Source organism: Pristiophorus japonicus, chromosome 2 (genome assembly GCF_044704955.1).
Source record: "Pristiophorus japonicus isolate sPriJap1 chromosome 2, sPriJap1.hap1, whole genome shotgun sequence".
Classification (NCBI taxonomy): domain Eukaryota; kingdom Metazoa; phylum Chordata; class Chondrichthyes; family Pristiophoridae; genus Pristiophorus; species Pristiophorus japonicus.
Window position 1 is genome coordinate 140,493,815 of NC_091978.1, and position 25,559 is coordinate 140,519,373.

Here is a 25,559-nt window from a genome sequence, read left to right on the forward strand (position 1 = left end):
GCTGCCTTACAGTCGCCTTAATAAACATTACAATGAGGTGATTTCAGAAAGTACCTTTCCTTTAAGAAGTGCCGCGAGCATTTCAAACTGGCTTTAAATAGAGTACACCTCCCACTAACTTGGGCCCCCTGCAGAGTGCTCAGCCATTCTGCAGCGCTCTCGGTGCTGGGTTGAACGTAAGAAAGGAGTAGGCCATACACCCACTCGAGCCTATTCCGCCATTCAATGAGAACATGGCTGATCTGTAACCGAACTCCATATACCTGCCTTTGGCCCATATCTCGTAATACCATTAGTTAGCAAAGCTATCAATCTCAGATTTAAAAATAACAATTGGTCTAGCATCAATTGGCGTTTGTGGAAGAGTTCCAAACTTCTACCACCCTTTGTTTCCTAATTTCACCCCTGAAAGGTCTGGCTCTAATTTCTAGACTATGCCTCCAGTCCTAGAATCGCTATCCAGCAGAAATAGTTTCTCCATCTACCCTATCTCTTCCCCTTAATATCCTGAAAACTTTGATCAGATCATCCCTTAACCTTCTAAATTCTAGGGAATACAACCCTAATTTAACCCTTTTAAGTCCAGATATCATTCGGATAAATGCTGACCTCCCTCCAAGACCAATATATCCTTCCTAAGGTGTGGTGCCCAGAACTGCTCTCAATAGTCCAGCTGTGATCTAACCAGGATTTTGTTTAGCTGAGGCATAACTTCTACTCCCTTGTATTCTAGCCCTCTCGATATAAAGGCCATCATTCCATTAGCCTTTTTGATTACTTTCTGTACCTGTTCGTGACATTTTAATGATCGATGGGCCGGAATTTCGAGAGGCTTGCCTCCGCAGCAGATCCCGGTCGCAAATCCCGGGTGGGATCCTCCGGTACCTTTTTGCGGCGGCGCTTCCAAGTATCGCCGGGGAGTTTGGTGTGCGGACGTGCAACGACTCCGATTGTGTCTGTGATCGAGTTTCGGCATTCTCCCAACCCGTACGCCAAGCCCAGAATAGTGACGGGTCAAACCTATCGGTGCAGCCCCTCGGCCAGCAGTGGTTAGTCAGAAAATCTGCAAAAAAGGTAAGTTAAGTCTTAATATTTTAATTTTTTTTGCAGCGATTACTTAGTTAAGGGTCTTGTAACTATTTTTGGAATGTTTTTGGAATTTTGTTTCCTCCCCTTCCAAGGCCTCACAGCGCTCCAGGCCCCGCACTAAAGTTGGCGGGAATCACATTTTTGAGCTGAGAACATTTGTGCAACGCCTCCCTTTACGATCCAAAGGCTGAAAGTTAGGCCTTAAAACGTTAGTGCAGTGAAAACGTTAATTTTCACTTATCGCTTATGTTTTCGTCCAAAAACCCCAAAACCCGAAAATGTACCTGGATCCCCAAGTCTCTTTAGACCTCCACTGTTTTTAGCTTTTCACCATTTGGAAATTATCCTGCTCTATCCTCTTTAGGTCCGAAGTGGATGGCCTCAGATTTGCATACATTGAAATCCATTGATCACAGTTTTGCCCATTCACTTACAATAGCCCTTTGTCATTTTATGCTTTCATCTGCAATGCCATTTAGCTTTGTGTCATCGGCAAATTTGGATATAAGGGTTTATATGCCATCATCTAAGTCATTAATAAATACTGTGAATAGTTGAGGCCCCAATACAGATCCCTGCAGGACACTACTCGTCACTTCTCCATTATTCCTACTCTCTGTCTCCTGCCACTCAGCCAATTTCCTAACCAGGTCAATATTTTGCCCTTAAGTCCGTGGGCTTCTACCTTAGTTAACAGTCTCTTATGAGGACTTATCAAACAGCTTCTGGATGTCCATTTCAATAACATCCATAGACATTCCCTTGTCCATTACTTTGGTCACCTCTTCAAAAAATTAAATCAGGTTTGTCAAGCATGACTTCCCTTTCACAAATTGATGCTGGCTCTCTCTGATCAACTGAAAATGTTCAAGGTGTTCAGTCACCCTATCCTTAATTATAGACTCGAGCAATTTCACGACAACAGATGTTAGACTCACTAGTCTGTGATTTTCTGGTTTCCCCCTCTCGCCATTCTTAAATAGCACAGTGACGTATACAATTTTCCAATCTAAAGGAACCTGAATCATATAACAGAGCTAGAAAATCTGCACCTTAATAAACCTATGAATGCACTGTCTTAGTGTTTATTTATCATTTACACATTGTAGCCTTAAAAAGACGCATGCACCTGCGCTTTAGCAGAAGAATAAAGGAATGTGTTTTATATGGTATAATGTTTCTGTCCTTGTAAAACAATGTCTCCTCTGATTAAACCATGAATGCCGTAGAATATTTTTATATGTATAATATCAATATCTAACGGCCAAAGATAATGGCTTTGGTCTTCCCAATATTTAGCCTGATGAAATTATGGCTCATCCAAGACTGGATGGTGTAACAGCAGGGAGGGAGTGGCAGAGTCGAGAGAGGTGGTAGTTCTGGTATTCTGGTCAACATGTGCAAGCTGACCCTGTGTGCCGATAATGACATCAAGCGGCAGCATGTAAACGAGGAAGAGACAGTGGCCAAGGATAGATCTTTGAGGAAACCAGAGAGATAATGGTGCGGAGTGTGAAATAAAAGAGAGAAGTCATTGCTAGAGATTCCCTACTTATAGGTAAGAGTGGAACAAAGCAAGGGCAGTCCTGCTGAGGTGGACAACAGAAGAGAGGCATTGTAGTTGACCTTAGAATCATAAAGTGATACAGCACAGAAGGAGGCCATTCGGCCCATTGTGCCTGTGCTGGCTGTTTGATAGTGCTATCCATATAATATCACTCCTCTGCTCATTCCTCAGAGCCCTGTCAGTTTTTCTCGTTCAAGTATTTATTCAACTCTCTTTTGAATTTTGCTATTAAATTTACTTCCACCATCCTTTCAGGCAGTGCATTCCAGAACACACAACTCGCTGTTTTTTAAAAAGAGTTTCCTCATGTCACCTCTGGTTCTTTTGTCAATCAACTTAAGAACATAAAAACATAAGGAATATAAGCCGAATTAGGCCATTTGGCCCTTCGAGCCTGGTCCACCATTCAATAAGATCTGATCTTGGCCTCAACTCCACTTCCCTGCCCACTCCCCATAACCCTTGACTCCTTTATCGTTCAAAAATCTGTTTATCACCACCTTAAATATATTCAAAGACCCAGCCTCCACAGCTTTCTGGGGTAGAGTATTCCAAAGATTCATGACCCTCAGAGAAGAATTTCCTCCTCATTTCTGTTTTAAAGGGGCAACCCCTTATTCTGAAACTATGCCCCCTAGTTCTAGATTTTCCCATAAGGGGAAACATCCTCTCTGCATCTACCCTGTCAAGTCCTCTCAGAATCTTATACATTTCAATAAGATCACCTCATTCTTCTAAACTCCAATGAGTAATAGGCTCAACCTTTCTTGATAAGACAATCCTTCATCTCAGGAATAAACCTCGTGAACCTTCTCTAAACTGCCTCCAATGCAAGTATATCCCTCCTTAAGCGCTCCTTCACGGCAAACGAGCCAAAGGAGGGCAGCGGAAACGTTATTAGGACACCCTCAAAGCCTCCCTAATAAAGTGCAACATTCTCACTGACACCTGGGAGTCCCTAGCCAAAGACCGCCCTAAGTGGAGTAAGTGCATCCGGGAGGGCGCTGAGCACTTCGAGTCTTGTCGTCGACAGCATGCAGAAATCAAGCGCAGGCAGCGGAAAGAGCGTGCAGCAAACCAGTCCCACCCACCCCTTCCCTCAACGACTATTTGTCCCACCTGTGACAGAGACTGTGGCTCTCTGATTTGACTGTACAGCCACCTAAGAACTCATGCTAAGAATGGAAGCAAGTTTTCATTGATTCCAAGGGACTGCCGATGACGATGATGATGATCTCTCCTTAAATAAGACCAAAACTGTACGCAGTACTCCAGGTGTAGTGTCATCAGTGCCCTCTACAGTTGTAGCAGGACATCCCTACTTTTATACTCCCATCCCCCTTGCAATAAAGGCCAATATTCCATTTGCTTTTCTAATTAGTTGCTGTACCTGCATGCTAATTTTTTGTGTTTCATGTACAAGAATCACCAGATCCCTCTGTACCGCAGCATTTTGTAATCTCTCCCCATTTAAATAATTTACTTTTTTATTTTTTCTACCAAAGTGGATAACCTCACATTTTCCCACATTATACTCCATCTACCAAATTTTTGCCCGCTCACTTAGCCTGTCTAAATCCCTTTGCAGATTCTTTGCGTCCTCCTCAAAATTTGCTTACCCCCACCTATCTTTGTATCATCAGCAAATTTGGCTACATTACACTTGGTCCCTTCATCCAAGTCATTAATATAGATTGTAAATAGTTGAGGCCCCTGCACTGATCCCTGTGGCACCTGACTAGTTACAGTTTGTCAAACTGAAAATGACCCATTTATCCCAACTCTCTGATTTCTGTTCGTTAGCTAATCTTCTCTCCATGCTAATATATTACCCCCAACCCTGTGAGCTCTTATCTTGTGCCTTATCGAATGCCTGCTGGAAATCCAAATACACAACATCTACTGGTTCCCCCTTTATCCACCCTGCTCGATACAGCCTCAAAGAACTCCAGCAAATTTGTCAAACATGATTTCCCTTTCATAAAACCATGCTAACACTGCTTCACGTATTATGATTTTCTAAATGTCCTGCGACTACTACCTTAGTAATGGAATCCAGCATTAGGATTACAGAGACGTGGCTCCAGGATGATCAGGGCTGGGAACTCAACATCCAGGGGTATTCAACATTCAGGAAGGATAGAATAAAAGGAAAAGGAGGTGGGGTAGCTTGCTGGTTAAGGAGGAGATTAATGCATTAGTTAGGAAGGACATTAGCTTGGATGATGTGGAATCTATATGGGTAGAGCTGTAGAACACCAAAGGGCAAAAAACGTTAGTGGGAGTTGTGCACAGACCTCCAAACAGTAGTAGTGATGTTGGGGAGGGCATCAAACAGGAAATTGGGGGTGCATGCAATAAAGGTGCAGCAGTTATAATGGGTGACTTTAATATGCACATAGATTGGGCTAACCAAACTGGAAGCAATACGGTGGAGGAGGATTTCCTGGAGTGCATAAGGGATGGTTTTCTAGACCAATATGTCGAGGAACCAACTAGGGGGGAGGCCATCTTAGGCTGGGTGTTGTGTAATGAGAGAGGATTAATTAGCAATCTCGTTGTGTGAGGCCCCTTGGGGAAGAGTGACCATAATATGGTGGAATTCTGCATTTGGATGGAGAATGAAACAGTTAATTCAGAGACCATGGTCCAGAACTTAAAGAAGGGTAACTTTGAAGGTATGAGGCGTGAATTGGCTAGGATAGATTGGTGAATGATATTTAAGGGGTTGACTGTGGATGGGCAATGGCAGACATTTAGAGACCGCATGGATGAACTACAATTGTACATCCCTGTCTGGCGTAAAAATAAAAAAGGGAAGGTGGCTCAACCGTGGCTATCAAGGGAAATCAGGGATAGTATTAAAGCCAAGGAAGTGGCATACAAATTGGCCAGAAATAGCAAAAACCCGGGGACTGGGAGAAATTTAGAACTCAGCAGAGGAGGACAAAGGGTTTGATTAGGGCAGGGAAAATGGAGTACGAGAAGAAGCTTGCAGGGAACATTAAGACGGATTGCAAAAGTTTCTACAGATATGTAAAGAGAAAATGGTTAGTAAAGACAAACATAGGTCACCTGCAGTCAGAATCAGGGGAAGTCATAACGGGGAACAAAGAAATGGCGGACCAATTGAACAAGTACTTTGGTTCGGTATTCACTAAGGAGGACACAAACAACCTTCCGGATATAAAAGGGGTCAGAGGGTCGAATAAGGAAGAGGAACTGAGGGAAATCCTTATTAGTCGGGAAATTGTGTTGAGGAAATTGATGGGATTGAAGGCCGATAAATCCCCAGGGCCTGATGGACTGCATCCCAGAGTACTTAAGGAGGTGGCCTTGGAAATAGCGGATGCATTGACAGTCATTTTCCAACATTCCATTGACTCTGGATCAGTTCCTATCGAGTGGAGGGTAGCCAATGTAACCCCACTTTTTAAAAAAGGAGGGAGAGAGAAAACAGGGAATTATAGACCGGTCAGCCTGACATCGGTAGTGGGTAAAATGATGGAATCAATTATTAAGGATGTCATAGCAGTGCATTTGGAAAGAGGTGACATGATAGGTCCAAGTCAGCATGGATTTGTGAAAGGGAAATCCTGCTCGACAAATCTTCTGGAATATTTTGAGGATGTTTCCAGTAGAGTGGACAAGGGAGAACCAGTTGATGTGGTATATTTGGACTTTCAGAAGGCTTTCGACAAGGTCCCACACAAGAGATTAATGTGCAAAGTTAAAGCACATGGGATTGGGGGTAATGTGCTGACATGGATTGAGAACTGGTTGTCAGACAGGAAGCAAAGAGGAGGAGTAAATGGGTACTTTTCAGAATGGCAGGCAGTGACTAGTGGGGTACCGCAAGGTTCTGTGCTGGGGCCCCAGCTGTTTACACTGTACATTAATGATTTAGACGAGGGGATTAAATGTAGTATTTCCAAATTTGCGGATGACACTAAGTTGGGTGGCAGTGTGAGCTGCGAGGAGGATGCTATGAGGCTGCAGAGCGACTTGGATAGGTTAGGTGAGTGGGCAAATGCATGGCAGATGAAGTATAATGTGGATAAATGTGAGGTTATCCACTTTGATGGTAAAAACAGAGAGACAGACTATTATCTGAATGGTGACAGATTAGGAAAAGGGGAGATGCAACGAGACCTGGGTGTCATTGAAGGTTGGCATGCAGGTACAGCAGGCAGTTAAGAAAGCAAATGGCATGTTGGCCTTCATAGCGAGGGGATTTGAGTACAGGGGCAGGGAGGTGTTGCTACAGTTGTACAGGGCCTTGGTGAGGCCACACCTGGAGTATTGTGTACAGTTTTGGTCCCCTAACCCTATTCTTGCTATTGAGGGAGTGCAGCGTAGGTTCACCAGACTGATTCCCGGGATGGCGGTACTGACCTATCAAGAAAGACTGGAACAACTGGGCTTGTATTCACTGGAGTTCAGAAGAATGAGAGGGGACCTCGTAGAAACGTTTAAAATTCTGATGGGTTTAGACAGGTTAGATGCAGGAAGAATGTTCCCAATGTTGGGGAAGTCCAGAACCAGGGGACACAGTCGAAGGATAAGGGGTAAGCCATTTCGGACCGAGATGAGGAGAAACTTCTTCACCCAGAGAGTGGTGAACCTGTGGAATTCTCTACCACTGAAAGTTGTTGAGGCCAATTCACTAAATATATTCAAAAAGGAGTTAGATGAAGTCCTTGCTACTAGGGGGATCAAGGGGTATGGCGAGAAAGCAGGAATGGGGTACTGAAGTTGCATGTTCAGCCATGAACTCATTGAATGACGGTGCAGGCTCGAAGGGCCGAATGGCCTACTCCTGCACCTATTTTTTATGTTTTCCCAACGACAGATGTTCGACATAAAAAATGTGTCATCTGATTACTGACCCTTATGCTGCTGGAAACCATTCCTCTTTATTTTCTCCATCAAACTCTTCATGGTTTTGAACACTTCTATCAAATCTCCTCTTAAGCTTCTCTTCTCTAAGGAGAACAACCCCAGCCTGTGCCGTCGTGCCGTCCCCTCGTCCCCCGGGTTGTGCCATCCCCTCGTCCGTCCCCCCCCCCCCCCCCCAGCTTCTCCAGTCTCTCCACATGGCTTACATAGTATTACATAGGATATATGGCACAGAAACAGGTCATTTGGCCCAATCCATGCTGCCATTTATGCTCCACTCAAGCCTTCTCCTGTCTTTCTTCATCTAACTCTTATCAGCATAGCCCTCTATTCCCTTCTCCCTCATATGCTTGTTTAGCCTCCCCTTAAATGCATCTCTACCCCTATCCACTTCAAACACTCGCTGTGGCAACAAGTTCCATATTCTCACCACCCTTTGGGTAAAGAAGTTTCTTCTGAATTTCCTATTGGATTTCCCGGTGACTGTCTTATATTGATGGCCTCTAGTTATGCCCCTCCCCACAAGTGGAAACATTCTCTCTCTATCCACTCTATCAAAACCTTTCATAATTAAAAAAAAACTCTATTAGGTTACCCCTCAGCCTTTTTTCAAGATAAAAGAGACCCAGCCTGTTCATTCTTTCCTGATATGTATATGCCCGCATTTCTGGTATCATCCTTGGAAATCTTCTCTGCATCCTCTTCAGTGCCTCTATATCCTTTTTATAATATGGTGACCAGAACTGTACGTAGTGATCTCACCAAGATTATCTGTGTTGAACTTAATTTGCCAATTTTATGCCCATGCTGCAAGTTTATTAATGTCCTCCTATGATTTGTTGCAATTCTCAGTATTGACTATCTCCCCAATTTGGCGTCATCTGCAAATTTAGAAATTGTGTTTGATTCCAATGTCTAAATCATTAATAAAAATTGTGAACAACAGAAGTCCCAGCACTGATCCTTGCCACTGTGAATAGCTACCCTTTGTCCCTACTCTCTGCTTTCTGTCTTGAAGCCAGCTAGTTATCCATTCTGCTACTTGTCCCCTGACTCCGCATTCTCTGACTTTGTTCATCAGTATGTTATGGGGTACCTTTTCGAATGCCTTTTGGAAAATCTAGATAAATTACATCTACTGCATTACCATTGTCTACTCTGTTTGTTACCTCTTCCAAAAAATCAATAAGGTTGGTAAAGCAAGACTTTCCCTTTTGAAATCCATGCTAACTATTCATTATTATAATTTTGGTTTCTAGATGTTCTTCTATTTTTTCCTTTTTAGTAGGGCTTCCATTATTTTTCCTACCACTGATGTTAAGCTGACTGGTGTATAATTCCCTAGACATGTTCTACCCCCTTAACTATAGATATTACCTTGGCTATCAGCCAGTCTTCTGGCACTGCACCTTTTTCTAACTAATTATTACATTTGTGTCGTAATGTCTCTGCTATCTCTTCCCTTGATTCTTTTAAAATGCATGGATATAATCCATCCAGGGGTTTTATCCTGAGTTTGATTCATTTACTATATATAACTCTTTTTTATTGTAAATGCACTTGCATCATTACTAATCTCATCATCCAATGTCATGTCCACCTGTTCTTTCTCCTTGGTAAAAACTGAAGCAAAATAATTATTTAATATTTCTGCCATCTCTGTTGTTACCTGTGGTATTATCCTGTCTACTCCTTAATGGCCCTATTCCCATCCCAATCTTTTTTTTATTGATATACCTGTAAAATATTTTACCATTTCATTTTATGTTCCTTGATGATTTAATTTCAGAGTTCCTCTTTGCCTTCTTAATTGTTTTTTTGACTTCTCTCCTAATCACTTCATATTCTCCCCTGTCATGCACTCACTCCCCTACTATCCATGTACTTAATGTATGCCTCTTCCCTTGCCCTCAATTGTTCCCTTATGACTTTATTCATCCATGGCGTCTCATTAGTGTTTAGTTTGTTCTTTCCTTTTAGAGGTATATATTTCCCACACTCTATTGAACACTTTTTAAATGTTTCCCCATTACTGTTCTACATCATGGTTTGCCAATATTGTTGCCGATTTAATTTTCCAAAGTTCTGTTCTCAACCCCTCAGAATCAGCTTTTCTCCAATCTATTAATCTGGTTTTCGTCATACTTATGTCCTTCTCAATTATCATCTTAAAGTGTATTATATTATGTTCCTTATTGCCTGGACGTTCCCCTACTTTTACTTCTCTTATCTGCTCTGGTTCATTACCCATTACTCGATCCAATAGCGTGTCCTCCCTTGTTTGGCTTTTTACATATTGGGTTAGAAAGGAGTCCTGTACCTATTATAGGAACACCATTCCTTTATCCCAATTATCTACCTTTTCTGTCCAATTTATGTCAGGGTATTTGAAATCCCCCATGATTATCATTTAATGTCTTTTACTAATTTCTCTCATTTGTCTGCATATTTCTTCCTCCACCTCCCTTCCACTATTGGGCGATCTGTAGACTACACCTATTAGTGTGATTGATCCTTTATTATCTTTTATTTCTATCCATATGGATTCTATTTTTGTCTTGCTGATAGCTGCGTCACTTTTTTCTACTGCCATTGTTATCCCTTGTTATTACAGCTATTTCATCTCTCCTTTTTCCCTCTATTTTCTAAATATGTTATACCCTGCAACGTTTAATTCCCAATCCTGATTTTTCTGTAGCCATGTCTCAGTAATTCCTACTATCTCTGGTTCTTTGCAGTGCATGATTGCATCCAGCTCCCTAGTTTTATAATGGACACTGTGCATGAAGTCCCTCATCCTTGGTACCATTCAAGTAAATCTCCTCTGCATCCTTTTCAAGGTCTTGAAATCCTTCCTAAAGTATGCTGCCCAAAATTGAACACAATACTCCAACTGAGGCCTAACCAGTGTTTTATAAAGGTTTAGCATAACTTCCTTGCTTTTGTACACTCATCCTCTATTAATAAAGCCAAGGATGCCATATGCCTTTTAACAGCCTTCCCAACAGTCCTACCACCTTCAAGAATTTGTATACGTACATCCCCAGGTCTCTCTGTTCCTGCACCTTTTAAAATTGTACCATGTAGTTCATATTGCCTCTCCTCATTCTTCCTGCTACCTTTTAAAAGGCTGCAGAGTCAAGGTGGGATATTGCACCAAGGTTACAGTCACAGAGAATATTGCTTGTGACTTTGCTTAGAGCTATTTCATTGGATTGGGAGAGGTACAAACCTGACTATAGAGATTTAAATGGGGAGCTGTGAGGTGAGAATACTTTTTGGAGAAGTAAAAATGTTGGAAATGAGATGGAAGTTTACAAGTACAGAAAGGTCTAGGATGGGTTTTTAAGGAGGGTTGGTAGTGAGGATGGTTTTGAAAGGGAGGCAGATGGTGCCTGAGGAGATGGAACGGTTTACAATGCCAGTTAACATTGGTGCCAGGAAAGGAAGCTGGGTGATAAGTAGTTTAGTGGTAATGGGGTCAAGGGAGCAAGCGGTGGGTCTCATTGATAAGATGTGCTTGGAAAGGACATGGGAAAGATGGTGGAGAAAGTGATGGGGGTTCAGGCTGGGGAGGGGGTTTGGCTTGGTGAGCAAGGGGAAGGAAGGGGAGCAGCAGAAGTTAGTGAAAACAAAATCTATTTGCAGAGCTGAATGCCAGGGTTGTTGCGGAGCATGGATTGATCATGTGTAGATCATATAGGCATAATTGCCCTTATCTCACATTGATATACCTTTACTTTTCTAGCTTGCAGTATGTTGAACGGTACATTGCGGAACCAATCAGGAAGCAGGCTATCTTGGATCTAGTACTGTATAATGAGGCAGGATTAATAAATGATCTTGTAGTAAAAGATCCTCTAGGAATGAGTGACCATAATATGGTTGAATTTAAAATTCAGTTAAAGGGTGAGAAAGTTGGTTCTCAAACCAGGGTCCAAAGCTTAAATAAAGGAGACTACAAGGGTATGAGGGCAGAGTTGGCTAAAGTGGACTGGAAAAATAGACTGGGACGATTGATGAGCAGTGGCAGACATTTAAGGACATAACTCACAACAAAAATATATCCGAATGAGAAGGAAAAACTAAGAGAAGGGATAACCATCTGTGGCTAACTAAGGAAATAAGGGAGGGTATCAAATTGAAAGCAAAGACATACAATGTGGCCAAGACTAGTGGGAGGCCAGTGGATTGGGATATATTTAAAAGCCAACAGAGAACGGCTAAGAAAATGATTGAGAGGGAAGATATATTATGAAAGTAAACTAGCACGAAATATAACAACAGATAGTAAGAGTTTCTACAGGTACATAAAAAGCAAAAAAGTGGCTAAAATAAATGTTAATGCCCTGGAGGATGAGACTGTGGAATTAATAATGGAGAACAGGGAAATGGCAAAGACGTTGAGCAAATATTTTGTATCGTTGTTCACGGTAGAAGACACTAAAAACATCTCAATAGTGGATAATCAAGGGCCTATAGGTAGGGAGGAACTTAATACAATCACTCACTAATGAATGAAGTAGTACTAGGTAAAATAATGGGACTAAAGACGGACAAGTCCCCTGGACTTGATGACCTGCATCCTATGGTCTTAAAAGAAGTGGCTGCAGAGATAGTGGACGCATTGGTTGTAATCCACCAAAATTCCCTGGATTCTGGGGCGATCCCAGCAGATTGGAAAACCGCAAATGTAACGTTCCTATTTAAAAAAAGGAATCAGACATAAAGCAGGAAACTATAGACCAGTTAGCTTAACATCTGTCATTTGGATAAAGCATGATTCAGTCACGCAGAGTCAGCATGGTTTTATGAAAGGGAAATCATGTTTGACAAATTTGCTGGAGTTCTTTAAGGATGTAACGAGCAGGGTAGATAAGTGGGAACCAGTGGATATTGTGTATTTGGATTTCCAGAAGGCATTCGATAAGGTGTGGTTGGGGGTAATATATTGGCATGGTTAGAGGATTGGCTAACTAACAGAAAACAGAGAGTTGGGATTAATGGGTCATTTTCCGGTTGGCAAACAGTAACTAGTGGGGTGCCGCAGGGATCGGTGCTGGGTCCTCAATCTATATTAATGACTTGGATAAAGGGACCGAGTGTAATGTAGCCAAGTTTGCTGATGATACAAAGATGGGTGGGAAAACAAATTGTGAGGAGAACACAAAAAATCTGCAAAGGGATACAGACAGGTTAAGTGAGTGGGCAAAAAAATGGCAGATGGAGTATAATGTGGGAAAATGTGAGGTTACCCACTTTGGCAGAAAAAATAGAAAAGCAAATTATAATTTAAATGGAGAAAAATTGCAAAGTGCTACAGTACAGAGGGATCTGGGGGTCCTTGTGCATGAAACACAAAAAAGTTAGTTTGCAGGTACATCAAGTAATCAGGAAGGCAAATGGAATGTTGGCCTTTATTGCAAGGGGGATAGCGTATAAAAGCAGAGAAGTCCTGCTACAACTGTACAGGGTGTTGGTGAGGCCACACCTGGAGTACTGCTTACAGTTTTGGTCTCCATATTTAAGGAGGGATATACTTGCATTGGAGGCTGTTCAGAGAAGGTTCACTGGGTTAATTCTGGAGATGAGGAGGTTGACTTATGAGAATAGGTTGGGCCTATACTCATTGGAGTTCAGAAGAATGAGACGTGATCTTATCGAAACATGTAAGATAATGAGGGGGTTAGACAAGGTGGATGCAGAGAGGCTATTTCCACTCATGGGGGAAACTAAAACTAGGGGACATAGTCTTAGAATAAGGGGCTGCCCATTTAAAACTGAGATGAGTAGAAATATTTTCTTCTCAAAGGGTTGTAAATCTATGGCATTCTCTGCCCCAGAGAGCTGTGGAGGCTGGGCCATTGAATATATTTAAGGCAGATATAGACAGATTTTTGAGTGAGTAAAGGGTTATGGGGAGCGGGTAGGGAAGTGGATCTGAGTCCATGATCGGATCAGCCATGATATTATTGAATGGCAGAGCAGGCTCGAGGGGCCAAATGGCCTACTCCTGCTCCTATTTCTTATGTTCTTATTGTTGTAATCCCCCTTCTTAGCTGAAGGTGCTGAAGCAATTGTAACCCTTATCACTGTCATGCCCGACATCAGCTAACTTTCAAAAGAAAAAATAAACAGCAAAAGTGAAAACAGCAAAAAAATTAATTGCTGTTGCTGGAAACCTGAAACAAAAACAAAGTGCTGAAAACACTAAATAGGTCAGTCCACATCTGTGGAGCGAACAGGCAAGTTAACGTTTCAGATGTAGGCCCTTCATCAGAACTGTTATAGCGCTTGATCGGGAGGCATTTAAACACAGTTTCTATTTGCTTAGACATACTATAAAGAAGGACCATGTGACAACAGTTGTTGCACGAACTTTGTTGAGCAATTGTCAGCTGATATTTTTCTAATCACATTACACAAATTGGATTGAAACAACTACATAAGGGCATGACCTAGTAACCACCATGGACTCATTTTATTCTCTATTGCCATGTTCTGATCTTAACACAATCAACCTTTTCTGGCTTTCAAAGGTTTTCCTAAAGTACTGCATAAAATCTGACTACAAACTTTTGCTTTCTCTTGCAGTGCATAAGGCTTAACTCTTGGTTAGAACTGATGATATTTATTGTCATATTCATAGCTGATAAATGTAAGAAATATGAGTTCATTGCACTTGGCTTTGAATCCAGTGTATTTATGTGTAGGATTGTTGCCAAAATGTACTTTGTTTTTAAAGAGAAATGTTGGAGAAGAATTGTATTGAATAGAATTGCAGCAGATTAACAGAATTTGTGTGTTTTTTCTTGTGACTTTGGCTTGTGTATCTTACAGAACGTATTTCCTTCCAAAGCACACGTAGAGCTCAATTTATGCTGACTTTTAAAATATGAATAGTAAAGTTTAGTCTGTTATTTTTTGATTAAGTTTTTGTGCAGGAAAATAAAATCTAAAATATCCACAAAATTCATTGCATTATTTGGACTTTTTTTATGCCTGTAAACTAAAACATGTTGTGCTTGTTGGATCTTAAAGTCAATTGAACTGAGTTAAAAGTAGGTAATAACTGAAATGCATAAAAAAAACAAAATACTGCAGATGTTGGAAATCTGAAATAAAAACAGAAAATGCTGGAAATACTCAGCAGGTCAGGCAGCATCTGGAGAGAGAGAGAGAGAGAGAGAGAGAGAGAGAGAGAAGCCGCATCTGTGGAGAGAGAAACGAGGTTAAAGTTTTAGGTCAAACACTGAAATGAGTAGTTTAGTTCCATGGCCTCACATGACATGGGTTTTGTTTCTAGTGTATATTAAGAAATGTTGTGGTATGATTCCAGTTAATCATACAAGGCCCTAGTGATTACACCGATAGGTTTCAGTACTGCATTATTTAACAATGAACACGTCCTGGACATGAATTGGGATTGGAGTGAAATCAACTCAAATAAACCTTATATTGCCTTATTTTGAAAATGTGACTTTCCTGTTCATAACTTTTGGTTTAACATCCTCTCCAAAATATCTAGGAAAATACTGAGAGAAGAGGTGAACTTTACATTGCCTCCCAGAAAATATGCATGGAGAGCAGACATTTCATTAAATGTGTTCCGTACAAAGTGGAGCACGCTCCCTTCTCGTGCCTAATCCTCCATACTGCTTTGGTTATAAATTTTGCATAAAAAGTCAACATGCCTAACTACTCATAATTATGCTGTTTCTATGGAGCGTGGTGGCCTAGTGAGGGATTAATATTGTGTCTGCTCTAGTACAGAATGAAGAGCTGAAAATGCTCTAGATTGGCATTGTGATCTCATTGCTGCCCCATTATCATGCTCTTGTGTATTGGTATTTGAACTGTATTTGGTAAACAAAGCTGGTATAATGGTCATTATTCTCTCAAAGTAGTATGAACCATTATAAACGAGTACCATAAATATAGGATACATATGATTTTAATTTTTAAAATGCCCTATTTAGCAAAGCATCTCTTTGCACAGTCATTTGCAACAATAGCAACAGGAATGGATAGACTGGAGTAATGTAGGTCAAGACAATTCCTGCCCCTACAATTGCCCACTGCAAATAAATAACAAGAAGAAAATCATCCAATTTTATATACTAGACTGCACTATTTTTAATTCATCAATGTTGGAACTTAGTGTTTCTGTTTGGAAGCTGGCAAATATAATCTTATTACCAGAAATCCATCTTCTGGATCAGTAGAGAATTATTACCAACCAGTCTCTGTGGTTGCTGTTGAGAATTAACTGAAGGTTTTGTTAGAGTAAAAGTTGTTTTTGACTTTTTATACTTATCCAGGTGAGGGAGATAAGTGCTGAAGCACAGATGACCATTTCACTTTAGCAACGAATGTCTGCATCAGGAACTTCCAGGTCAGATATGGCATGTGCTAGATGGAGCAATGTGCTTCAACTTCATTGTCAGATGATCCTCTCTGACTGCATCCATGTGAATTTATCAATTTAGCACAGCAGCCAATCCTTAAGGCTTCTTTTCAGTGCCATTCTAAACTCACGAAAATCTGGTGTGTTTTTAAAAAATAAGTTCCTATGCACATTAACATAATGTAGGAATTGATTTGATGCTTCAGCACAATAAACCATTATGTGCCAGTAAATAGTTGTTGATTTCACAGCAGAGATGTAGTATACCTGAAGCCACATATGGAAGGTGTTGAAGCCTCCACCTACCAAGAACTTTATACACCAGGGTGTGGTAGCTGGGCTAACAAGTGAGTTCAAATCTCATCATTGTGAAATTGAATTCAATAAATCTGGGAAATTTGTGGATTGGCACTAGAAAAAAAATGACCCTTACAGCTGCAACCCAACTGATGCGCTAATGTCCTTCAGGAATGGAACCTGCCTACTTGTATCCAAAACTACATCGCTGACTCTTAATGTCCACAGAGCAACTAGGATAGGCAATAAAATACTGCCTTGCCAGAGTTGCCCACAACCCAAGAATATTAGTTTTAAACTCTCAATGTTTTGAGTGATTTTAATGTTGAATAGTTGATGCTTCGACTTTTATAGCATTTAAGAATTTAACTGGACCTGCAGTGGAGTACTGTTACAGGTGTAATTTTGTTACTGAGCTCACTGCTGCTGGCAGTATAACTTGGAGCTGTCAGCTGTACATCATAGAACAACTGCATTCTTAGAATGATATTTCTGCCTTGAATCATGAACAGTTTTGTTCTGTGACCTGACACCCAATAAAAGACTACCTAAACTCACTTCATGTAGACACGTATTAGTTATCAGAGGTTGAATAGGACTTTTATTCCATCAGACAGTTGAATTCAGATACAGGTCCTAAAAAAATGTATTCTAATCTTGAGAAAGAGATTAGCTAGGTTATAGACACTTCTATGGCTGCATAATTTCATTCTATAATCAGCCACCAAGAAGTGGACATAAAATCCAAGAGTGTTCCTCAATCCTTCTGCAGAACACTTCACTACCGCAAAATACTTGATGTTAGGAACCTGCTCAGAACTTTTTATATCCGTTCATGGGATGTGGGCATCACTGGCAAGGCCAGCATTTATTGCCCATCCCTAATTGCCCTTGAGAAGGTGGTGGTGAGCCACCTTCTTGAACTGCTGCAGTCCGTGTGGTGAAGGTACTCCCACAGTGTTAGGGAGGGAGTTCCAGGATTTTGACCCAGCGATGATGAAGGAACAACGGTGTGTAACTTGGAGGAGAACTACTTTAATTTGTTCATTGAGGACAGTCTTGGGTTATCCTTACCACTGGATCAAGACCTAGCTCTGTCAAGCCCATGTGGTGGCTGGTGTGCAACGGCCACCACATCTTCAAAAAAAAATCCACGCACAGGCATCTTCCACCCTTCAAGATATAGTTCGGGATCTGGAATATTAGGTCCTTCATTGAAACACCTGTGAACTCATCCCTTTTTGGCATGGAAGCAAGTCATCCTCATTTCGAGGGACTGCCTATGATGATGATATGGAAGGTAAAACCCCTGATTTCTTACATTGCTGACAGTTAGGTCCTTTTAAGACTTGCATTGTCACAATATTTCTATTTCATAAAATATTACAAAACCCATGTATAATGTCTGTCTTCAAGACGAGCTAATACACGTTTACAGATTTCTTAATTTATGTAAGAATACTGATATTTATCTGTTACAACCAGGCAAATCTCCATATAGATTGCTCAAGAGGGTTTTCATGATTTTATGCTGTAGTTCACTTACTAGACCAAATAAAATGCAGTCATTTGTGACTCGTAATTTCTGCTACAACATATTTAGTTCAAGCTCTTTCTAAATATGGTGTGTTGCTTCTGGAGGAGGGAAACCGACATTGTTTTCAAAGCTCCAATTGTAATCATTTGTATTTGTTAAAAGGGTGCTTTTTTATTTCTGATTACATTTGTCTAAAATTCACCAGGACACAGAATTTCCAGGTGTTGTAGCACGACCGATTGGAGAATTTCGAAGCAATGCAGACTACCAGTACCAACTATTGCGCTGTAATGTAGATTTACTGAAGATTATACAGCTGGGGCTGACATTTGTAAATGAACAGGGAGAGTACCCTCCAGGCACCTCCACATGGCAATTCAACTTCAAATTTAATCTTACGTAAGTACACCCAAGAATCTGTTCTATCTGTTATTTGCTGCTTAGACTGGTTTGTCCAACTGTTGAAGGAAATTTTGTTTGTGTCTTTATTATTTTCTGATAATACAATATTATTTGGTCCCTGTGTAAGGCAGAACATTTTCCAAGATAGATTTTCAGATTAAAGCAATTAATTCTGACTCAATAGTGTGTAGATTTTTGAACAATCATAGGTGTTCACTTCCTTGAAAGTATGACGGGGGTGGGGGTAGCCGGGAGTAAGCATTAGACAGAAGAATGCTCATTAAGGCTCTGAGTCTTGGCTTGATGTTCAGCACAGCCGAGAGTCAAGTTATAAACCAGCAGTTGCCAGGAGGCTCACACTGGGATCGAAACTTAAGTTGGGGCAAGACCACTGGGTTGGTGCATGGATGGTAGGTAATAATGTGGAGAGTGCAGGCTTAAACTGCTGTGGGCTAAGGTTGGATGAGACAGCAGGATACCCATGACCATCATGGAGGTGCTGGTTGACTGATTAGCAACATTGAAGGGACCTTATAAGCATGCACCTGTGCAGTCATACAATCACAGACATATTATGGGCTAGAAATTCGACAGGTTTGCAACCGTTTTACCGCCAGGGCGAAGCGATTTTTTTTCCCATTAAACAAGGAGCCTGGCGATGAACTCATGCCACCACCACCACAGGGGAGGCCTCGTGGAACTTTCGCTACTTCAAAAGCCTTACGTCAGCAGCTCATAATTCAAAGCTTTGCTTGAAGAGTGACTGGCACGTTTGACCGTTGCTTGGCCATTCTATCCCACCAAGTTGGCTAATAACCCTCTTATTCTGCAAACACTACACAGGAATGGTTAAGGTGAACAAAATAATTTACTAAACATACAGTAACTTGAATAAGATTTATTAAACATTGTAACTTGAATAAGATTTAACTTGAATAAAATGTACTGAACATTTCAAAAGTGGAAGAAAATTTATTAAACATTGTGAATTGGGAAACTTTTAAAACTTTTATAAAATATCAACAACAACGAAACAACAACCCCTGCACCGAACGTCTTTTACCTGCAGCCCCGCTCATCCTAACCCCTTCTCCTCTCTTCCCTGCCCCCACACCCCCCCTCCGGTGTCATGACCCTACCCAAGTTGGCACCAAGAGTTCGTGCAGCACGGCGGCCAGATTCCAGCTGTATTGCAGGGAGAGACAATGAAGACTCCTAGAGAAGCTCTGGGTATGGAAGGCCCAGCTTCTGAGTGGCAAGGCTCTTGCTCAGCCTCACCACTCACAGGTGATGTGGGTCTTGGTGTAACACTAGGGACTGTAGTGTCAAAGATAGAGACCATCAATTGCGCGTGCACATTGACTGCCTCGGTGGTTTCGTGGCTCGCATCGACAATCTGCGATATGTCCTCCCTCATGTTCATGAATAGTGCAGGAATGCTTGCGGGAATCCTACCCAAGACCTCCAGGAGCTGGATGCTCTCCGTGGACAGTCCCACCATGTCCAGGTGTACGTCTGCCTGTCTGTCAGCAGACCGGCTTTGCCGACTCTCCCTATGGAGAGACAGCATATGGGAGCAACACACCACTTATACCCGGGACCTCGGATGGCTCAAAGCCCGAGAATGTTTCTTCCTCGGACGAGTTAGTGGGCACAGCAAAAAGACATGTCGAGTGCATCTAGCCCCCCCCTCCGCCCTCCAGAATAGGTTGCTCAGTTTGGTCCTCCTGTGCAGGTCCCTCGTCGTCGAGCCCCGCACCCGGTCAGGTCTCGTGATGCTTGTTCCTCCCGATCTGCGGTTCTCCTGCTGTGCCGCCGCCTCACTTCAGTAAGATCAGTAATCATTTGGTTGTAATCAATGTGCTTCAAACCACTTTGGTAGGGCAGGATTCTACTATGCAGAAACATTTTAGTTAGTATTAAATTAATGAAATTCCCATCAACAGGTGGAAAATAAATGAATAGATGAAAGGTATGATTGTGAGCAAAAAATATTTTTTGTCTTAATTTAAACATTTTGTAAAGGTATGCAGTTTGATCGTAAAAATGTATTACATAAAGCAACTTTGACCCAAGTATATTATACCACTGTTTTTATATGGATTATATTGTAGCAGATATTCTTGCTTATGTTTTGTTTTCCTTTTTAAAATGTTCCTGTTTTAGAGAGGACATGTATGCTCAAGACTCGATAGAGCTCCTTACAACTTCTGGTATCCAGTTTAAAAAACATGAGGAGGAAGGGATTGATACAATGTATTTTGCAGAAGTTCTTATGACATCTGGTGTTGTATTGTGTGAAGGGGTCAAGTGGCTTTCATTCCATAGGTGAGTAACCAATACATGTTGTTGACCACAATTCAAAAAATCAAGATTTTTATTCAGATAAGGATTAGCAGCATAAAAATTAGCTGGGAGATTTAGAGCACAAGAGAGATGAGTTTCAGGGAGCCAAATGGGATTGTCTCATCCCAGGCTTTTCTTATGTTATTTCTTTTTTGATGAATGGCAGTGTATTATCATTCTCCTGCGGTATTATGTTCATTTGAGAAAACATAGTAAAATAAATTGATTATTTACAAAATATGGGTGCAGGAACAGAGACCTAGGGATTCACATCCACAAATCTTTGAAGGTGGCAGGACAAGTTAATAAGGCTGTTAAAAAGCATTTGGGGTTCTGGGCTTTATAAATAGGGGCATAAAGTATAAAAGAAAATAAGTTATGCTAATCCTTTATAAATCACTGGTTTAGTCTCAGCTAGAGTATTGTGGGCACTACAACTTAGGAAGGATACCAAGTCTTTGGATAGGTTGCAGAGGAGATTTAGGAGAATGGTACCAGGGATGAAGGACTTCAGTTATATGGAGAGAGTAGAGAAACTGGGGTTGTTCTCCATAGAGCAGAGATTTAATAGAGGTGCTCAAAATTATGAGGGGTTTTGATCATTATCATCATCATAGCCAGTCCCTCGGAATCGAGAAAGACTTGCTTCCACTCCTAAAGTGAGTCCTTTGGTGGCTGAACAGTCCAATGCAAGAACCACAGACCCTGTCACATGTGGGACAGACATTCATTGGGGGAAAGAGGGCGTGGAACTGATTTGCCCCACGCTCCTTCAGCTGCCTGCGCCTGACCTCTGCATGCTCACGGCGTTGAGATTCGAAGAGCTCAACGCCCTCCCAGATGCACTTTCTCCGCCGAGGGCGGTCTTCGGCCAGGGACTTCCAGGTGTCAATGGTAATGTCGCACTTTACCAGGGAGGCTTTGAGGGTGTCTTTGTTACGTTTCCACTGCCCACCTTTGACTCGTTTGCTGTGAAGGAGCTCCTCATAGAGCAATTGCTTAGGGAACCTCATGTCTGGCATGTGAACTATGTGGTCTGCCCAGCGAAGCTGATCGAGTGTGGTCAGTGCTTCAATGTTGGGGATGTTAGCCTGGGCAAGGACACTGATAATATTGGTGTGCCTGTCCTCCCAGTGGATTTGCAGGATCTTGTGGAGACATCATTAGTGATATATCTCCAGCGACTTGAGATGCCTTCTGTATATCGTCCATGCCTCAGATCCATACAGGAGGGCGGGTATTACTACAGCCCTGTAGACTTTGAGCTTGGTGGTAGATTTGAGGGCCTCGTCTTCAAACACTCCTTTCCTCAGGCAGCCAAAGGCCGCACTGGAGGCGATGTTGAATCTCCGCATCAATGTCTGACTTTGTTGATAAAAGGCTCCCGAGGTATGGGAAGTGGTCCACGTTGTCGAGGGCCGCGCCGTAAATCTTGATGACTGGGAGGCAGTGCTGTGCGGCGAGTACAGGCTGGTGGAGGACCTTTGTCTTAAGGATGTTAAGCGTAAGGCCCATGCTTTCATTTGCCTCAATGAATATATTGACTATATCCTGGAGTTCAGCCTCAGAATGTGCGCAGACGCAGGCGTCGTCCGCGTACTGCAGCTCGACGACGGAGGTTGGGGTGATCTTGGACCTAGCCTGGAGGCGGCGTAGGTTAAACAGCTTTCTACTGGTTCTGTAGTTTAGTTCCACTCCAGCAGGGAGCTTGCTGACTGGGGTGGAGCATGGCAGCAGGAAGATTGAGAAGAGGGTTGGACTGATGACGTAGCCCTGTTTGACCCCGGTCCGGACGTGGATTGGTTCTGTAATGGAAACGTTGGTAAGGATCACGGCCTGCATGTTGTCGTGGAGCAGGCGAAGGATGTTGACAAACTTTTGGGGGCATCCAAAACTGAGGAGGACGCTCCATAAGCCCTCGCGGTTGACAGTGTCAAAGGCCTTTGTAATATCAAAAAAGGCCATGTATAAGGGCTGGCGCGCTGCTCCCTGCATTTTTCCTGCAGCTGTCGCGCTGCAAAGATCATGTCCGTTGTGCCCCGTAGGGGACGAAATCCGCACTGTGATTCTGGAAGGAGCTCCTCGGCCACAGGGAGAAGGCAGTTGAGGCGAACTCTAGCGATAACCTTCCCAGTGGCTGATAACAGGGGGATTCCCCTATCGTTGCTGCAGTTGGACTTGTCCCGCTTTTTAAAGATGGTCACGATCACTGCATCTCTGAGATTTCCTGGCATGCTCTCCTCCCTCCAAATGAGAGAGATGAGGTCATGTATCCACGCCAACAGCACCTCTCCGCCATACTTTAGCGCCTCAGCAGGAATTCAATCTGCACCCATAGCCTTGTTGTTCTTGAGCTGTTTTATGGCTTTGCCTACCTTGTGCAGTGTTGGGGTTCACTGAGGTGGTGTCTGGTCGCAAGCATGCGGGATGGAGTTGAGAACACTCGAGTCAAAGGCAGAGTCTCGATTGAGGAGATCTTCAAAGTGCTCCTTCCAGCAGGCCCTGACAGCCTCGGTGTCCTTGATGAGTGTTTCCCTGTTCTTGGCCAGGAGTGTGGTGGGGCCTTGGGAGTTTGGATCGTAGGTGGCCTTGACTGCAATGAAGAATCCTTGCATATCGTGGCTGTCGGCCAGTTATTGTATCTCCTGTGCTTTCTCCATCCACCACCTGTTCTTTAGGTCCCGGGTTTTTTGTTAGACCTGAGCCTTGAGCCATCTGTAACGTTGCTTTGCAGCTCCTGAGTTGGGCTGTTGCTTGAGGCTCAGAAATGCTCTGCGCTTACAATCTATTAGTTCTTGGATCTCCTGATCATTTTCATCAAACCAGCCTTGGTGTTGTCTGGTTGAGTAACCAAGTGTCTCTTCACAGGCACTGGTTATGGAGACCTGGCAGGTAGACCAAGTGCTGTGGGCATTCAGCATCTCGGGGTCATCAAGGCACGCCAGATTAGTTGTGAGGCACTGGCTGTATAGGGCTCTCTTAGCTGGGTTCTTAAGTGCCCCGGCATTAACTTTTTTGCGGCACTGCATCTACTGTCCCCTCTGCTTTGGGACTATGTTTATATTGATGATGGATCAGATTAAGCGATGGTCCGTCCAGCAGTCGTCAGCTCCTGTCATGGCGCGGGTGATGCGCACATCCTTGCGATCCCTGGCTCGGACGATGACGTAGTCGAGCAGGTGCCAGTGTTTGGAGCGAGGGTGTTGCCACGATGCCTTGTATTTGTCCCTCTGGCACCTTGGTGGTGAGAATTTCGTGTTCTAGACATTTTGTCAGGAGTAGGGTACCGCTGGAGTTGGCTTTCACTACCCCCTCTCTGCCAATCACGCCTCCCCAGAGGGCTGTGTTTTTGCCGACCCTGGCATTAAAGTCACCTAGGTAGATCAATTTGTCACCCATGGGGACGCGGGACAGGGATGTCTCGGTCCCGAACGTCATAAAAACCCTCTTTAGCCTCATCCGTTGCATCGAGTGTTGGGGCGAACGCACTGATGACTGTGGCGCATTGGTTCTGGGATAGGGTAAGGCAAAGAGTCATAAGGCGTTCGTTAACCCCGCAGGGGGAGTCTTTGAGGCAGTCGACCAGTTCATTTTTTGACGGCAAAGCCAGAAAAAGGTGTAACCTCCACCATGTTCCTTCAACTGACCTTCCCCTGCCCGCCGGGTCTCGCTTAGGGCGGCAATGTCAATGTCAAAATGTCTGAGTTCCAGGGAAACTATGGTGGTGCGGCGTTCCGGCCTGTTGCTGTTGGAATTGTCCATGAGGGTCCTGACAGTCCAGGTCCCGAACTTCATATTAGCGAAGTGGAAGATGCCTGTGCGTGAGTTCTTTTAACGTGTGGGGTGGCCGCTGCACACCGGCAACCACACGGGCTTAGCTGAGCAAGGTCTTGGTCCAGTGGCAAGGGTTTTGATAGAGTAGATAGGGTAGTTGGTAATCAGCTGCACAGATTTAAAACAATTGGCAAAAGAACCAGAGGGGAGCTGACAATGTTTTTAAAGCGACATATTGTAATGATCTGGAATGCACTACTTGAAAGGATTATAGAAGCAGATTCAGTAGTAACTTTCAAAAGGGAATTGAATATATACTTGAAAAGGAAACATTTGCAGGGTTATGGGGAAAGACCAGGGGAGTGGGACTAATTGGATAGTTCTTTCAAAGAGCCAACGCAATGTGCCAAATGGCGGCCTCCTGTGCTGTATGATTCTATGAAATTATACACAAATCATGAGATGGGAAGTAAGGTTTATGGACAGGAAGTGTGCATCATATGCATTTTGGTGGTGGTGATGAGTCAAATGCTATGTTGTTTTATAAGGACAGGAATGTTACACTATTTAATGCACAATATATTATTCTGCAGCTAAATTGAAACTGCCAGTTTAAGGCCAGAAAGTCTAATAATTCTCAAGTAAACACAGCTTCAGGCCAATTTGAGCTTAATTGCTCTGTTTTTTGATGGATCTTTGGAAATTGGAAAATCCCTTTAAATTTCAGATTCAAGGTCAGAAGCATTCAGCATTAAATGACTAGCTTTTTTAAATGATAGTCTTTCTGCATTTTGTGTTCACACGTGTACTTCCTGCTCGCACTTCATTGCACTAAATTATAAGCAATTTATTCCAGGTAAATTTTTTGTAGCTGATTGGATTTTTAGACAATGCATTTATTTATAATTAGATTTTCTATCTAGCCCTCAATCAATAAGGTCTTCAAACGTTAAAGTCCAGTGTTCACAGAATTACTACGTATATAGTGCTTGCAATGGTACTTAAACATCAACCTAATCTTATAGTACTTACAATCACATCTGATGGTTGGGGACTCAAACGCATTACAGTTCTAAGCTGCATATTTAGGTTAGTCAAACCCTTCAAATCCATATTCTTGGTATAATTCATCAATTTTTATGTCTTTCTCTTACCCCTGCCTCGTGACCATCAGCAGTCTCCACATTACCTAATTATACCATGTTAAAAACAATTCTGTATAAGTAGAAACTAAGTAGTAC

The 25,559-nt window shown here is 42.5% G+C and overlaps 1 protein-coding gene across 2 annotated transcripts in view; it reads left to right on the forward strand.

The window, feature by feature from the left end:
- cnot7 (CCR4-NOT transcription complex, subunit 7) overlaps nucleotides 1–25,559 on the forward strand; it is a 72,816-nt gene that overhangs the window by 16,103 nt on the left and 31,154 nt on the right. Inside the window, exons 2-4 of one of the 2 annotated variants that reach the window (XM_070862600.1) lie at nucleotides 734–1,074; nucleotides 18,002–18,195; nucleotides 20,365–20,526. In XM_070862600.1, the coding sequence (XP_070718701.1) occupies nucleotides 805–1,074; nucleotides 18,002–18,195; nucleotides 20,365–20,526 (626 nt within the window). In that variant the 5' untranslated portion in view covers nucleotides 734–804. The remainder of the gene's footprint in view (nucleotides 1–733; nucleotides 1,075–18,001; nucleotides 18,196–20,364; nucleotides 20,527–25,559) is intronic. The other variant, XM_070862609.1, reaches the window with a different exon arrangement.